This window comes from Falco rusticolus, chromosome 8 (assembly GCF_015220075.1).
Source record: "Falco rusticolus isolate bFalRus1 chromosome 8, bFalRus1.pri, whole genome shotgun sequence".
In the NCBI taxonomy this organism is placed as follows: Eukaryota; Metazoa; Chordata; class Aves; order Falconiformes; family Falconidae; genus Falco; species Falco rusticolus.
In genome coordinates, this window is record NC_051194.1 from 40519418 (window position 1) to 40536395 (window position 16978).

Here is a 16978-nt window from a genome sequence, read left to right on the forward strand (position 1 = left end):
GGGAAGCACAGGACATGAAAAAAAGGAAATAAGCAGGAACAGGAGATGTTGTCATGTTCGTATTCCTGTGACCTCTGTGTATGTGAACAGAGCCACTTAAGCGCCTGTTTCTACTTTTGATTAGTATTCATTATATGTGAAAGTAGACTGTCTTATATGTTCCTAGCTACAAATATCCACCATCTGGCAATAGCAACCCGAAAACTTTACTAACTGCAGAAATACAATAACAGTGTTTCTATTTTTTTTAAGCTTGTAAAGACGCTTTAATATTTATAAACAAATACTGATGTCTAGAAAGGCAAAGCATAATAATAAATGTTATAAAAATAGAAAATAAGAATTAGGTTTCTTTATGAGGGCAATATTTGCAAGTTTTGGGCTCTGTATTGTGGAGTAATATTAAGAACAAAAAGGTGTAGCTTTGATGGGAAGATGTACGTTAATGAAATTTCTGCATGCATGCAGTGCTGGATGGGCTTCCAACGGTTTGCAGGCACAAACCTTGTATGTGCATACAGCATTCTGCATTATCATCCTAATTCCTACAGTTGTCTTATTTAATGCTTACAGTATATCTGCGATGTGGATATAATGTACCTATGTCCTGCCTCACCTAACAACAGCATTTTGCCATAGGATTGGGACTAGAACTGCCGTTATAATAAATACAGACTGCCTACTGAAACAGGCGAGCACCTTCCTCTACAGGAAAGAAAAAGATGCACTCTTCCATTTAAAGTTATATTTTTTCTGAGTACTATTTTATTCAAGGTTAATTCCTATTCAGAAATTCCTATTGACAGAGGGCAGTTTTGAATTAAAGTGAGTAATCGAAAGATGCGCTGAGCCTTTAGAATACTAGAAATGTCTTTGCCACAGGTTAAAGGACTCTGTTTGCCAGCTGTAATCAAGGGTCTGCATACGGACCAGAGTCAGGTTTTGCATTTGTGTGGGAAAAGAAGCCAGGCTAGAACCCGTGGTACAGGTGTGACTTAATCTCGGGAGCTTTCATCACCCACTGATTTGTAGGGAACGTATTTATTAAATTCTATACTTTCTAGTAGGCATGATCCAATGAGTTAATTAACCTGGAAGGGTAATACCAGGACTGATCTGCATTTCCTACTTACCACAGAAGAACCGCAGACAGACAGCAATTGCCTTATGAGCCTTCACATAATTCCACAGCAGAAAACCAAGGCTACTTTCAAATATAAAATTACTGAAAGTGGAAACTATCACTATCATGCATGGACAGAAAAGGAAGTCTGAGGATACAAACCCTTTGCTGTGCTGATGGTTGCATCAACTGATTTGCATTTTTCACTGCATTCTCCCAGTGACTTGTCATCAGAAGCCAAGTGACATTCCACACAGCTCCTGCAGAAAATAATTCAGCAGCTCATCAATCTCTGCCTGTCACAAAGCAAGAATATAAAAGCCAGTACATATGCATCTGCATTTTAAAAAGCAGCTAAACAAAAGGGTTTGTGCTATGGATAAAGTAGTTCTCAGAAATATGATACGTATTGCCACAAAAAAAAAAAAAAAAATCAACAAAACCCCCACAAACCACCAAAAAAGTCCCTCTACCTGAATAAAGGTATTGTGGATAAGCTCTCTCTTGTTCCTCCCAGCCTATTAGCTACCAGACAGAACCCCAGGCAACATTATTCATGTAGGTCTATCAAAGACATGGGGTGACTCACACGTAACATTCATTTTCAGAAATAAATATTCTGAACTAAGCTCACGCTAAATACCAGCTGAAGGAGTGCCTATCAGGTTAACGATATCTGAAATCGACTTCAGAGACATCAAGCTTGGGCACCTACTATAAGTCTTCCTTTGTTGAAAGTCTGTTGAATAATGTATTAAAACACTATTCAGGTGTCTTAACAGATGTCTCTTGAATGTGATTACTTGTCTCAGGAATTACTTACTCAGATCCTAATTATACCATTGCAATTTATTGGGAAATTATTTACCTTATTTAATGGTGGAATGACTGAAATATTATTTTAAAATGCAATCTAAACCAATTCCTTTAGAAGTCTCTGAAAATCTTCCCAGAAATTCAATGAGGATTTTAATAAATCCAGAGTTTATTCATGAAAAAAGGAAACAACAAACAGAATTCATATATGAAAATTTTTGATGCACAATGTATCTTGCTGATTCTTCACAAATAGCTTTGGCCAGACTGAGGGGCTGAGACTCTGAGAAGCAGCCTGAAGGACTGACTGCTTAAAGATAAGAAAAGAGAACAACTGCGACAAAACATTCCCCAAAAACCTCACCGTCTCCTGTTGCATTGAATTGACATGTATCCATGGGAGTAGGCTGAGGCTGCTGAGATTATCTTCACGGGATGAAGATGATCTTATCACTCGCTGTGGAGATGGCGAATAGTAAAAGCAAGCGGGTAATGGGATAGCCTCTATCTCATGGAGACGCATTCAGCGTTGTTGGTGTTTTTGTCATATTTGCCATGTTTCTCATACTACCACTCTTTTTCTCAGCTGCCTAGCCATTGATCTCCATCCCCCCTGACCTGGTCTTTCAGCTCTCTTGGTTACCCTACCCAAGTATTCCCAATGCTCTCTCTCTTTTGGCTTTCCCTGCCCTGCGTTTCAGCAAGGGCTGAAACAGAGAGAAAAGATCTAACACTGCATGCAATATACATGTTTGAGTAGGCTAATGTAATGCCCATCATGTAACTTTATATTTCTTATTCTCTGCCAAATTGGGCAGAGCAAAACAGCAGCATTGTCCTTCGTGTTTAGAGCAGCTTCATGCAGAAGTTGTCTTTACTTAAAGCTTTGAACAATTGGATAGGCTTGCTTTTGTAGGTCAAATTTAGCACTAACATAAATGATGATTTAATCACATGCCATAGAATAGCTTCTCATCTCAGATATAGTGTAGGCTGCAACAGCAGGCATGAAAATACAGTGGTAGAGAGCTGGTATGGAAGAGAAATGGGCCTTAACTCTAAATAAGTAGACGTGACACCATCATGAAACATTAATGAAACTTACACTGACTCCAGCGCTCAGCAAGCAAAACCCGGGTCATTAATATCATGTGTTCCATGAAGCTTAATTCAATTTCTAGCTTAGATTTCTACTGAAGACCGCTCGTTTTAGACTGACTTTAGCCTGGCAAGAGCTCATGTAATACAAGGGTAAGCGTGGGTCTACTTAGAGTGGTCAGCTTTATGCCACACACATTTTTGGTTGCTTCTCCTATCATGCACTGTACCATACACCACATGTCACAGCAGAAAAGATACATAAATTTTGTATGCTCAGTGAACGGAAGACAATTCACCATTTACTATCAATTTAGCATCCACTTATACATGACATACAGCTACCCACTGATTTCATCCCTAGACTATGACCTAGTTTATCATAGTGGGGCCTCTTTAATTCAGCCAGGCTTAACTGAATTTGGACTACGAATTTGCACATGTGTAAAGCTTGAGCAGACAGCATGACCTTATTAATTCATATGCATGAGAATCGTAATACAAATGTCAAATTTTTCTCTGAGTCCTCAATTTTGCCGTGGCAGCTATGCTGGGATATTTTCATTCTGTATTGTGGACTGGAAGGAGGTTCATCTGTCATTGTCTGATGTTGTCATATAAGGCCACCATTCTGATTAGTTGTACAGCCAGTGACAGCAGTGGAAGTGTGATGTTTTACTTGCGCTGCTCTAAGGTGATTAAACTGTTTTCCATACAGTTCTTTTGTGCAAAAGTAATGCTGATAAATGGTTGATGTACGTGTTATGACTACCCCTCTCAAAGGGCAGAGAAGATCTTGAGTTCTGGTCTGTAAATCCAATTTACGGTAGTGGCAGTGAGCACACTGCTGAGGCAATATAGGAACTAGATACCTGGATGATATAAATATCGGAGACAAAAACAGCACATTACCGCCTGGAACTGCAAGGGTCACTGCAGAGAGGGCATTTTTCACACGTTTGGCCTGAAGCCCCTGGATGGGTGCAAGCACAAGACCCACAGATGCATTCGCCTCTCCCACTGCACAGCGTCCCATCCTCAGCAATACAGGCGCTGGTGTCAGTTGTGCAATTACAGTATTCCCCAGTCCATCCACTGTGGCACATGCATTCCCCGCAGTCACAGTCACCATTGCCTGGAAAAACATTTATCATACTTCAAATCAGTCTTTTAATACGAATCTGAATGATGGCCTTTAAAATCATTCTCCTTAATAGCAGGTATTTTCCCCTCTCCACCTCTTCTCACTCTTAAACATTTCTTCTTCCCCCAGCATTTTCAGTTTTAAGCCAGAGGATCAAATTTTCACTTAGACTGGCTGTAAGCCAGTGCAGCTCCATTCTCTTCACTGGAGTCCTCCACATAGATCTTATATCCTGACAGTGCACAATCTAATGCATAAATCCTCTTTCATTTATAGCAGCAGAATTTCAGCCTATCTATTCAGCACAATCTCATTGCTGGTTCCTGCCAGTTTAATGCTATTCCCATTGTTTCAATAGAATCACTTCTGATTTATAATGGTATAGCCCAGGAAAAAAAATCATAAACAGAAGTTCTCCAATTCTGATTGTATGTTACCAAGATAAACCAAGAATCATTGAGGTTACTGGGTTAAAATTATAAAAATACCAGAATTATCCTAAAAGTGGTTAGTTAAGATTAATTAAGATTGCCATGCTTTGCTAATTACATCAGAGTGAAATTTTACACTGGCTAACGCTGACGTATGTCCATATACTCACCTAAACTTCTTTGGAACAACAACCATCTACAGCCATGAAAAGCCTGACCCACCGTGATAGTAGCTGATACGCTCCAATAAAGCCATGCCAACTTAGACTAGCTGGGTAAAGGTTTTTAAATTTGAAATCAGGGTTAAAAACTGTTTCTTGGTTTAAGTCTAAACATCATTCAGAAATTGTAAATTACACTTCATACAGAATAGATCGCAACGGCATATATGATAAAAATATAGATTCACAAGCTCATAGCTGAGAGCGAGGCAATAAAGCTGGAAAATGCAGGCACCAAAAAGGACCGTACCTCCACACTGGAGCCCTCTGTGTCTCACACATGAGAAGTCATCGCACTCGCAGCGCGGCCCATACACCTTCCCGTACAGGGACGGGTGGCAGACGCACTGCCCGCAGTAGCAGTCCCCTCTCCCGCTGCAGGAGCTCTGCTCTGCTGAGCCCTTGCAGGAGCTGGTGCCGAGGGAGCTCTCGTCACACTCGCAGCGTGGCCCCGCGTAGCCCGGGCTGCAGACGCACACCCCGCACTCCAGCGATCCCTTCCCCTTGTTGCATTTTGGGCTGTTCAGCTCGGCCTTTGCCTGACAGTTACAGCTGCACTGGGGGTGAATTTCCATTTCCAGAGTGTCGCTGAGCCCCACGGGTTTTATCACAATATGCCTTCTGGCTTTTTCACAAGAGGAGAGTCTTACAGTCATGTTGAAAGAGACCTGAAAGAGAAATTGGTGGCTGTCCATGTCTGCAGCACACGTAGCTCGGCAGGGTGCTCTGGGAGCACAACGCAGAGGACAAAAGGTCATCGATATCACCCACTTTTTTGTAACTTGTTTGGAGGAAGACCATTTAATAAAGAATAAAAAACATCTCTATTCTGGTGTTGTAAATTCTCTGGACATCATGTCTTTTGAGAATTTGTTCTTTACTTACTGTGTCCCCCACTTTAACACGAGAGCATTTCCTCTGATGTGGAGAAAAGGTCCCCTCGTTACAGATGGCTGTGAAAGAGAGATTGAGCCCATCTGTCTCTCCCAAGATCTCCAGCTCCACCTCGGATCTCAGCTCCTTAAAGGAAAAAGGGTGTGAGATGAATGGAGCAATAACGCTGCCAAGCGCTGCTAATGGTCCACATCTGTGTAACATGGACTGTGACTTATTCCGACTTACACAGGAGTAAATTTGTGGATTTGGCACTTTATTTACAGACTTCTCTGTGGCAAGAAAAACAGGGAACGAGCAAAACATAGTGCCGACAGAAGCGGCTCTCAGTGGAAAGCAATGGTGGTATCAGTTTAATATCCGCTGTCACGGGGCTTATTTCCTGCCCTTGCAGGAGAATAAATTCAATGTTTTATTAAATCATCTTTCATCACTGAGTGCTCTGCTGACTGATACAGCTTTTCCTTTAGCTCAGGTTTTACTGAGGAATGGATTTGTGTCCTTGATTGCATTGCTAGCACCGGGCTTTTCCTGATTAGCCAGCCTATGTCAATATTGCTCCCTCTTTATCTCTCCTGGTAGAATCAAACCTCACCATCTCTCTCGTGGCAGCGTAGGCTCTGAGCTCAGTTTTGCGTCAGCGTGAGGCCTCCACCAGTTAGCCTGATCTTTCCCGGGCCAGAGCCAGAGTCGAGCCCCATGGCGAGCTCCTGTGGCTAGGGGCTGGCTCCCTGCCTTTCTTTACCTGATGGAAATTCCTGCTTCATGAGCTGTTGGTGATGTTTCGAGTTGAATTCAACAATGTTCTCATTTCTTAAATCAATTTGTCCAGTCAAACTTTCATTTCTTAAGTGAAAAACTTACTTCCTGAACTCTCATACCAGGTTTTTATATTTAACTCTTTAAAATATTTTATAGCAACTTTGCTTACACAACTTAACCTTAATCCAAAGCCTAGAGCAGACCATGGGGAAAATCCCTATGACTTCACTGGACTGTAAATCTAGGAAATGGAAATTTTTCAAAAGTACCTTAGCAATTGCTGAACAAATGTCTCACTGACTTAGCTTTGTGCTCTCCTGAGTTTAATTGCTTTACAAAATACCCCCTGCATGTCAATCAGAGCATGAGGAGCTCCCTGACCTTACTTCAGTGAGTCATTCTAGTAAAGGCATCAAGATGACTCACTGGAGTAAAGGTCTGGTGGGGTAAAACAAACTAAAAGTAGAATAGGTATAAACCTGCATAGACAACTCCCTGTCCTTTGTACATGCCCTGGATTCCCTGGGCATTTGTCTTAGGGTTGTGTTTGGCATGTTTTTTTCAACATCTTTTTCATTTGGAAAACCTTATCAGTAAACCAAAGTAATACGTGTGCAAGACGGATTCACGTGATACCCAGAGCTCTTTCCAGCACCCAGCCAGAGCAGTAAAACTGTGCCCTGGCCATCAGGTTGGTAATGTTGGTAGCTCTGGATTCTCCAATTTTCCCTTCATGTTTGTTTTGCAGTGAGGTGCTTGTGTTGGTATTGAAATAGTGCAGAGGGTCTTAGATAACAATTAGTTTGCAATAGCTGGGCTCTCACAAAAGGACCAAATATAGCAAACCTCTAGATAAAACTGTGAACATTGGTATGTGCTAATTTACAGGAAATATCACCAAATAGTCCCTCTCCCACCAGCAGCAAAACTACAAGGCTCAAATGGAGTGCAACTATGAGAAAAATTCAATACTGCTGAACACGGAGCCGGAATACTTTGCATCCTGGTTTTGTACTGGGTCATTTGAACATGTCTTGCTGTTGTGAGAGGTCAAAATATGCACCTTACACCACTGAAAATGAATACGTACACTGTGACAAACTGCAGTTTCTTAGATCTTAATATCTGAGGACTTGTAATGGTGTTTTGAATCCAGTAAGCTGTCTGGTCACAGGGACAAATAGACAGTTTGGTGAGCTATAACCCACTCACCAAGAAACCACGCTTGCAGTCAAAATTTTTTCTGAATGACACAACAGACAAAGCAATGCTACAGACTTGTTCCCTTGTGTTCTCTGTCCTTTTTTAATATAGTATTTCTTTGGTCTTATTTTCCTGTAAGTGAAAGGACCAAGCACTGAAAAAAAAGAGCAGAATTTTTTTGAAATTCTAAAATCCTGGAATGACTTCAATCAAATGGCCTGATACCTGTCACAATGCATTTTAGCCTACAGCTCTGCGATACAACGTTATGCAGTATTCAATGTTAAACAAAGCAGGTAGAAATATGCTTACAGAAGAAAATGAATCATACTTGGAAAGAACATGAGAACTCCTTTTAACAAATATTTTGACAATTCAGACTTTCTTAACTCTGCTTACTTCCTCTCTGAAGCTTTTAGATAGCAACACATAGTGAATGGCATTAGCAAACCTTGTGTTTGTACAGCAAGCAAAGGCTCAAAAGCACTTTAAATCATTAAAAGATTCAGCCTATGTTCTTGGGTGGGGGTGAGGGAAATAGTTATTTCTTTTTTGTGAGTAAAAAAGCAGAGACACTGGACATTGAATTACATTTCTGAGAGTATGAAAAGTCTGTGACAAAAATGGAATTAGATCTTCTGTTTTGCATGTGATTTTCAACCATAGGTCTACCTGCATTTCCCCCTTCCCAGTCCAAAAAACCCCAGATGTCTTCACCTATGTCAAATAAGGTGGTTTTCAGTGTTTCCTGCTTGGAAGATTTTAAATCATGAAGTAATAATATTGTTAACCTTTGAGGTTAAGTGCAATAAAATGGGCTCTGGGAAATTTGGGTGTAACAAGTTGCTACTTGTACACTTTGTACATCTTGAAACATACGTGGGATTTTAAGAACCTATGAGCAATTTTGGCGCATGGTCCAGACATGCTGTACCTGAATGAGGATGTGACAAGTTATGGCCCAAAGGCAGAAGCACCATTCCTGCAGCTGCCTTCCTGCCGCTATGGGAGGGGAGCGAGCACAGAGCTCAGAGCCCCCTCCAACCCTTGCCCACAAAAGGGCTGAAACTGAACAACTCAGGACCAGCTGAAACAACTCAGGAGCTGCACCGAAATCACCACTGACAGCTCTGGGAGACGACTTGCTCAAAGCATGCGACAGCCAAAAAGCCAACAGTGTCCTTGGTGTCACAAGCAAGGATGCTGAGAACAAGACAGAATTTTGCCTCTGTTTATTAGCGTACCCTGTCTTGCTTCTGGTCCCCACATCTCAGGAAGGACTCATTGAGTCAGGGAGGGTAAAGAGAAGGTCAGATAAAGTCACCAAGGGGATGGAGCAGCCAAGGAGAGACTTAAAAAGCTGGGATTGTCCAATTTGGAGAGAAGATTGGGGGGTGGAAGGTGTCTCAATGACAAATTATTATGAAATCATCAAGACATGAAGGAAGATAAGGTGAATGCAGAGCTGTTATTCACAAAACCTTGCAACACGAGAACTAAGTGCATTCAGTGAAATTTTAAAGCATAGGGAGTATTTTAAAATGGGAAAGAAACCTCCACGTATCTTGACACAGTGGAACTGAACTCCTTTTTTCCACACAAGGCAATGGAGACTGAAAATATTAGCATGTTCAAAAAGGACAGTAGGAAAAAAAAAAATAATCATGCACAGTAGGTACATATGCAGACACTGAGGGGAAGAGGCAAGGATGCACTCTCCACCTTTCCAATGTCCCAGCACAGTAGAATGTGCCATGACACCACAATTAGAGGAAGCACCATTCTGCACTTAATACAATGTTACAGCAAAGGCACCAGGACACAGCAATGGGACAACTATTTCATGTTTTTGCGTTACTTACTGGAAAATGGTATTTCAGCTGTTAAATGTAGGAATGTCTATATGTTAGAGTGCCAGCCTCAAGAAATCCTGATAGGAACCAGATGTGACAGGTTGGACTGCAGAAGTGAAATCCTGGTGTCACTGGATGTTGAGCAATAACTTTGCTCATAAAAAGATTTCCCCCTATATTTATTACATTTGGAGACTACCAAGATTAAGGTAAAAGCTCTTTGCTTATTTCATTTTCCATAGGACAGAGAATATTTTGGTGGTTTGTATTTCATTTAAAGATTGTAACTCACCAATTGTATTGTTTTTGGAAGAGTTAAGAGACTTAGAAGAATCTGGTTTGCTTTCCTATCATCCAGACCAAAATAATTTTGGGGTGTAACTTTGATCATCTCATTCAGGTGATAGGAGGAAGAGCAGGGAAAAAAAAAAAAAAAGGAAAGAAACAGAAGCTATTTGCAAAGAGTTGTTTGTCATTGTAGGCAACTGGTGGAGCAGGTTTTTAATAAAAAGGAGCTGAGACGGAAGAGAGAAATCAATGGTATATCAGCATATATGTAAACTATAAAGCTGTGTAGACATGTAGAACTGTGTAAAAACATTCCCCTGACAGAAGAGAACCAGGTAGCCAGGGTGCATTCTACAAGCAAAGTTCTGAGGAGCAGCACTGTGTTTATGTTCCTATCATCTTTACAGTATTTCTTAGTATTATCTAAACAAACCCATTTCAGTTCCTGCATTCTGTTTTTTAAAAACCTCAGAACAGCCTCAGAGGGGCAGCATCAAATTGCTAAAGCAAAGAGGAGTACTGAGTACAGGATAGCACTTCTTTCCCCGATATTCCTGCAGAGCAATTGTACATCTGCTCTGGTGACCACTACCGATGGGAAGAGAGTTGAGTCCCTGTCGAGGTATTGAACCAGGAGACCTGACTACCTGTACTAAAGAAGTCTTAAGAGTAGGTGTGAAATACAGGACTATGAAGAAGGCAAGACAGATGAGACACTGATGGGAATTTAACATTCAAGCAGAACTAAGGCATGACAGAAAGTTATAGGAATTTTGCTTGTGTGCTCACTTAATCCTCAGGGTGAACAAAACTTTTCCCATTAAGGTCAGCACCTAAGCATAAAAAAGGATGTTCTTGTAATCACTGCATAAAAAGAATCAAAGACACTAGTTTTTACCAAATTGTAATCTAATTTTGATAACACAGACATACAGGAAGAAAACACTTTATAACCATCTTACCTGATAAGCAGCAATGATCAGCTGGAGAATATTTCCAGAATCCTTCTGTAATCGTCCAACTGTAGCTCCAGGAATAAGCTTTGCATAGTTCTGAAAATACAAAAAGAATTTAAAGCACAAAAAACCAACTAGCTGACAAGGAGCTACCATCTGGAAAAAAGCAAAATATATTAAAGCCAACTAAAATAAACAATGGTGACATTTTCAAAGACCCTCGTAGACTCAATAACACATGTCCTATTGAAAAAGACCTATGGAGAAGTGCTAATTTCACTGAAAGTTAATGGGAAATATATTGTTTAATCACCTCTGTGTGCTTGGAATTTTGAAAAATGTTTGAAAAATAGTATTTTTCAGCTCTAATTTTCAAAATCTTGAAGGAAGGTATTTTCAATCAACAGCTGTGTTTTTCTCTAATACAAATAGCCAAAACCAGAGTCAGCTGCTCTACTGTTGCTGTACTGTTTGAGAGTCTTGGACCCTACGTTCAGTAACAGCAGCCACTTTTTAATCTTTGCAAGCAACTGAACATCTTGAATTCTGATTATTGAGGGCAGAGAAGGTAAGAACTTCAAGGGTTACTAGAACTTTGAACAAAAGCCCTTAAAAAGCTACTGCTGGTTTATGTTTGATCTAACACCCCACATGCATCCCAGTGGTCTGTGGCTATAATTGATTGTATGCTAGCTTTACGTTAATAATATAGTGTCAGTTTAGCAATTTATTTCAATGATAAAGATACTTTCTTTTCTTTTTGCGTTAAATTGCATTGTGACACTAACATGACAGCTAGCAGCTAGGTTTTAAGTACGGTCCATTAAAATTAATCTTGCCTGATTCTGTGTGAACTTCTTTTACTCGTACCTGTGCTTAGGGAAAATAGTAAGTGTTCATTATTAAAAAAAAAAACACGTTGTAGCATTTATTTTCTTTCCCAATGTATCATATCAACACTGTTATTTTAATTTAAAAAAATCCACAGAGCTATTAATAAACATGGATAATTTGATACCCTTATATCCCTCTTACACTTCACATCTCCAAAAGCCCTGTGATTACTTTATATATTATGTATGGAATACTTATCATTCATTAGATTTCTAAAGTGCTATTGTAAATCAGTGGGATTAACTGCATTTTATGTTACAGCTGGTATCTTTGCATTCCTGACTCCTCCTGTGATTAGGGCTCTCTCAAGGATTCCTAGAATATTGAAACTCTGCTTCTTGTACACGTGGACCTTTTGGGAGATAATTATAAGAAAAGATGATAAACCTGGAATTTAAAGTGTAGCACCCTTTAATCTGTGGTATGCAAAACAAACAGCAGGGATATACTGTTCTGAAGACTTTGTTTGATCTTTCCTCTTTGAACAAAAATTTTCTGCATGGTGATACAAGGATGAAATTGCAAGCCCAGACTAAGTGTGTATCTCCAGTCCATTGGTTAAACCCTGTTTTCACAAATATTTCTCCTTAACCATTAACAAGGTGAGGCAGTCTGATGCTTTTAGAGTGCTACTATTGTAAAACATCCAAAGGATGTCATTTAATTTAGTCTTTTCGCTAACAGTCACTAAAAGGTTAACTGTCATTTTACAGAGATATTCTAATTCATGTTAGTGACATTTGACAAATATATATTTGAGTTCAGTGAGGTTATGTCAAACTTTTAGCAGTGTAATTGATAGAAGGACTTTCATCATAAATAAAGTGTTGTGCCAAATTTATAAAAATCATTTGAAATTATGTACGAGTGTGGAGACTGGAGTATTTTTTAGTTCAATTTTCAGCAGTGAAATGTAGTCTGAAAACCCAATTTTCAAGCTGTGTTTTCCTGTGATGTAAAAACAAATAATTTGCCTAAAAAAGAGCAATCTCTGTTTCAGAAGTGTTGCTTAGTCAGGATTAGAGAGAGTTTTTTCCCTTATCTAAGCTTGAAAAAAAATTTTTAAACTCTGCTTGAAAACAAGTAATATCAAGAATAATAATAACTTCATGAAACCTTAAAGATTGGCGTTTTCTTTTATGCCAAAATAGGATTTATGCATTTTGTCAAAATACCATTATTACCGCAATATTCACAGATGCTTTTTGAGTGCATAGCTTTTATAGAATAAAAGCATTCCCTGTTACTTTGGTAAGACTCAGCTGAGACTGATGCAAAAAGGTAGACATACATGAATGTATTTTAAAAGACCTTTTCTGAGGAAAAAAAACCCCAAACTCCTCCTTTTTTTGAAAAAAAAAATCATTTTTATAAGTAATCTCACAATTATCAGGGCTCAGTATAAGAGAGGAACTTCCTCCCCTTTCTTGCATTTGATTTTGAGTGGCCTTATAGATGTTTCTATGTGACCGCTTTTAAAGTTCTTGTGGTCAGGGAGAGCATTAGATCTAAACTTACCCCCTCTTTTAGATTGCTGTCCCGTAGCTGTTTGGTTGCATGGAAGGATCGAAACTAACACCATCTACGTTACAAGCATGTGTATTCTGTGCTCATGCAATCACAATATTTGTGTGTTAGGTAATAATACACAAACACATATGGGGATAAACTGAAAATTCAGTGAAGAGGATCAAGAATATTAAATGACTGAATTATTTGGGGCTAAATTGTTGGGGATTATACAGGGCTAGAAATATAAAATATATATTTGACAGTCTGAACAGTACACAAGACTAATGGAATCTATCAAGTCTATTTAAAGAAGTGCTTTCTAAGTCCTCACAGTCATTTTAATGTAAGTTTGTCCCTAGGAACTGAATTATAAATAGCAATAGTCAGTTTCGGGGTCTGATATAATTAGATGCTGAGTTCAAGTAGATTTGAGATGGGATACTTGGGAAGAGGCTTCCCACCTCAAAGGATAATGAAATCTGGGAGGATTTTCTGAGGGAGATTGCAGAATCCCACCACTGAGGCTGTTAAAAAAGTAGTAAAACACCACTACAAGAGTGGGTTAATAGTGGTGCCCAAGTGCCAGCTTAAGGTCCTCTCCCAGCTCATCCAGGCTACCTGAGCAATGGCCTTAATACAAAAATAACTCTTGTTGTCTTGCTTTGCTCTTTGTACATTCTTAAGCATGGATACCTGGTTATTTACATTTATATTACAAATTTTAGTCATGCAGATGAAAACATGACACTATTGGCCTGTTTGCAGGTCCTAGATATACCCTTGAAAGTATACTGTAGTATGGAAAAACGGCACTGTGGGACTTATATATGACTTTTGTACTTGCTTTGACTGATTTCCCACATCACATACAGGACTGAAATCAGACCATGACAACTATAGCTATCCAAATAAGTGACAGAAAGCAGTATTAAAAGATGAAAGCAGCAGATAGAATATACTGAATGGGATTACTATATACCCTACAAAATAGAAGATAGTTGCACTTTTTTTTTCGTAAAAAAGAAAGTAACAAGAACAAACCATTCCCCTGTTGGGTTAACAATGGCTTGCATTTTTTGTTAGCTATAAATCTTCATTTAGTGTTCCCAGTGAACAAAGGGTGTCACTTGATAACTTTGATACTGGTATAACACTGACACAGGGATACTGAAATAGAGACCCTCTGATAAGAACTCTGTTGGCCAACTCTGAGGGTGACCACCAGCAATTTCCAAGGGAAAATACAACGCCACCAGTAAGACAAAAGTTTCTTTGGACAAAGTAAGGCCCTGTAAATTAAAGAGATACTTCTCCTATTAACATAAATAAAAAAATATTTCATTAATCATTAATTGGGCCCCTCTTAAGAAACTGTTGAGCAATGATGAGATTTAGTAAAAGGTTTTAATGTACAAATGTAAACTAATCTATGCTATGACTATAGAATCCCACTGCATTTATAAGCGATTGACTTCTGCTGTTGTTGATTTAAACTTCCATGCTTCAGCTCAGTATTCAGTACACTCTTTAGAAAAGCTTGGCACTTAGTGCTCCGCGATGCAGAGTCTTGTCAAGCCTGTGGTCTGAGAATCAGTTTATGAAAGATGTATCTCTTGTAACTTTTGTCAAACACCTGGAGTATTAGTCTTACTAAAGACAACTCTGCCCCTGGAATCAGTTGCAGAGGCACTGGAGGTGGGGGGCTTCCCTGGGTTACACAGAGGGCAGAAACAGAAAACCCTGGTACTGCTGAGTACCTCAAGGACTCATCTGCCCTCTCTGCTGTAACACCGGATCTTTTTCCCTACCCTTTCTTTCCTATTTTCTGTGTGGTTATCACATTGAGGAGCACCTTCTCATTTCTTTACTTTTGGCTTCTATTGAGGAATGTTCTGTGAAGATTTTTCCTTTGGAAAGCCAAACCTGTTGTATCAGCAGGATCGACCGTATTGACTCCCTCTCAACCAACCTGAACAAATCTGTAGGCACGATTTCTCTCCCCTTGTCCCCTTTCGTGCAGCAGTGTGCGGCCAGGCAGGCAAGGTTAGGCAGAAAAATCCCTTATTATCCTCATGGAATTCTTATCTAGAATTTCTTTGTGCATGCAAAGATTTCTTTCCAGCAGCAGGACTGGCCAGAAAAGGAAATAAGAATTGCCAGTATCCTTCTCATTTTATCTTAGAGGGCTTTTGCTGGCATTCACTGCAAAAAGCAGTTAAGCAGCCGTTGGTGGCTTTGCCTCAGCTCACAGCTGGACTATCCACAGGCCGAAAGCAGCACGGGGCTTCAGGAGGGCTTGTATCTGTGGAGGCTGAAAACAGGTGCCTGCACAGATGACTGATGGAGCTGCAGGTATGAATGATATTCAGTTCATTAGAAATATGTATTTTGCATGTCCGTAAGCACCACTCATCTGCCCTCCCCTCTCCTGGCTCCCATTTCCCGTGATGTGACTTCACAGAGCAGGAAATCTCGTCACAGAACAAGATTCTGTGAGTCCTAATGGCAGAAGTGCCTGTACTGAAGTGTTTTCCCTCAGTAGACATGAGGAACGATACCTGAGGGAAGAGGACTCTGTCCATCATGTTTTGTAATTTTAACCTTGCTGCTAGTTTTGTCTCATTGGAAAGAGATGCAGAAATAAAGCAAAATTAATAAAACTCTCCGGTCAGCTAATATCCCCACCCACCCCCCACCCATGATCTCAGAGCTGTGCATGAAGACAACTATATTTTTCAGAATATATTCTTTGTCTTATAAAAGTAAAAAAAAGCTTAACTGTCCCTCCCTAGCCCTACAAAATACAATAGGCTAATCATAACGGTTACACCGAATAGTTTAGCAATGCTTAGTTTTACAGTTCTTGACTCATAAAATTAGTGATTCAACTTGAAATCCAATTTAAGAGTTACCCAAGAACATCAAATCAAAGAACATGAAGAAGCATTCCTAGTGTAAAAGAGACTTCCTCTGATATATAACTTCCTAGTTACTTTCATTACATAAATGTCTTGCAGAACTCAGTCCTTACTGCTGCTGTATCAGCTGTGAAAACAGGTGAGCTTTAAAACAAATACTAGTGAGCTGAACATTTTAGTTTGCTTACCTCATATATGTGAACTTGCTCATTTGTTACAGCAAAAATTAATAGAACACTGTTTTGCACAAGTTTGTCAATTAATTGTCCAATTGTGGGATACTCCTGCAAACAAACAGAAGAGAACCACACCAATCCGTTTTTCACATGCATCCAGTTGCTAATTACCTTCCATGAAACGCACATTCAAATGATCATAATTAACACCATTCCCTGTATAGTATAAACTATAATTAGGCACTATGTGTATACAAAATAAAAGATAGCGTGTATAATTTCCTCACATTGTTTTCAAGGAAACCCCTCTGAGAAGAGCACAGTGCCAGCCTCCCTACTGGGACACTTGGCTCACTAGCTTCTGTGAGAGATATATATAAATATATATATATATATATAATCCAAAGAATAACACTGCACCAAAGCAACTGGGTATTTGTCCTACACTGAACACCAGAGTGTATATATTCAGTATTTTTGAACACTGAATCTTAAGCTGGTAAGTTCTCCCACACAAAGTGTCCTACAAACTCCTCCTGAATTCACACCCTTACAGGGAACACGATTAATGCAAATTTTGCCTTCCCTTGCAGAAGGAAATACTAGTCAGTCCTGTTCTGTGTGTTTTCTGGGTTAGCAGGAATAAGATTAGTGCTTTCTTTTTTTCCTAGTTTTAATCTATCCTAACT

General features: G+C 39.5%; 1 protein-coding gene across 1 annotated transcript in view; it reads right to left on the minus strand.

Annotated features, from left to right (window-relative positions):
• The window catches only part of ITGB6 (integrin subunit beta 6), a 32534-nt gene that overhangs the window by 8615 nt on the left and 6941 nt on the right, over positions 1-16978 (minus strand). The window contains exons 7-12 of the mRNA XM_037397596.1: positions 16302-16397; positions 10796-10885; positions 5719-5853; positions 5084-5501; positions 3950-4172; positions 1286-1383 (exon numbers count right to left, since the gene is read on the minus strand). Coding sequence (XP_037253493.1) covers positions 1286-1383; positions 3950-4172; positions 5084-5501; positions 5719-5853; positions 10796-10885; positions 16302-16397 — 1060 coding nt within the window. The remainder of the gene's footprint in view (positions 1-1285; positions 1384-3949; positions 4173-5083; positions 5502-5718; positions 5854-10795; positions 10886-16301; positions 16398-16978) is intronic.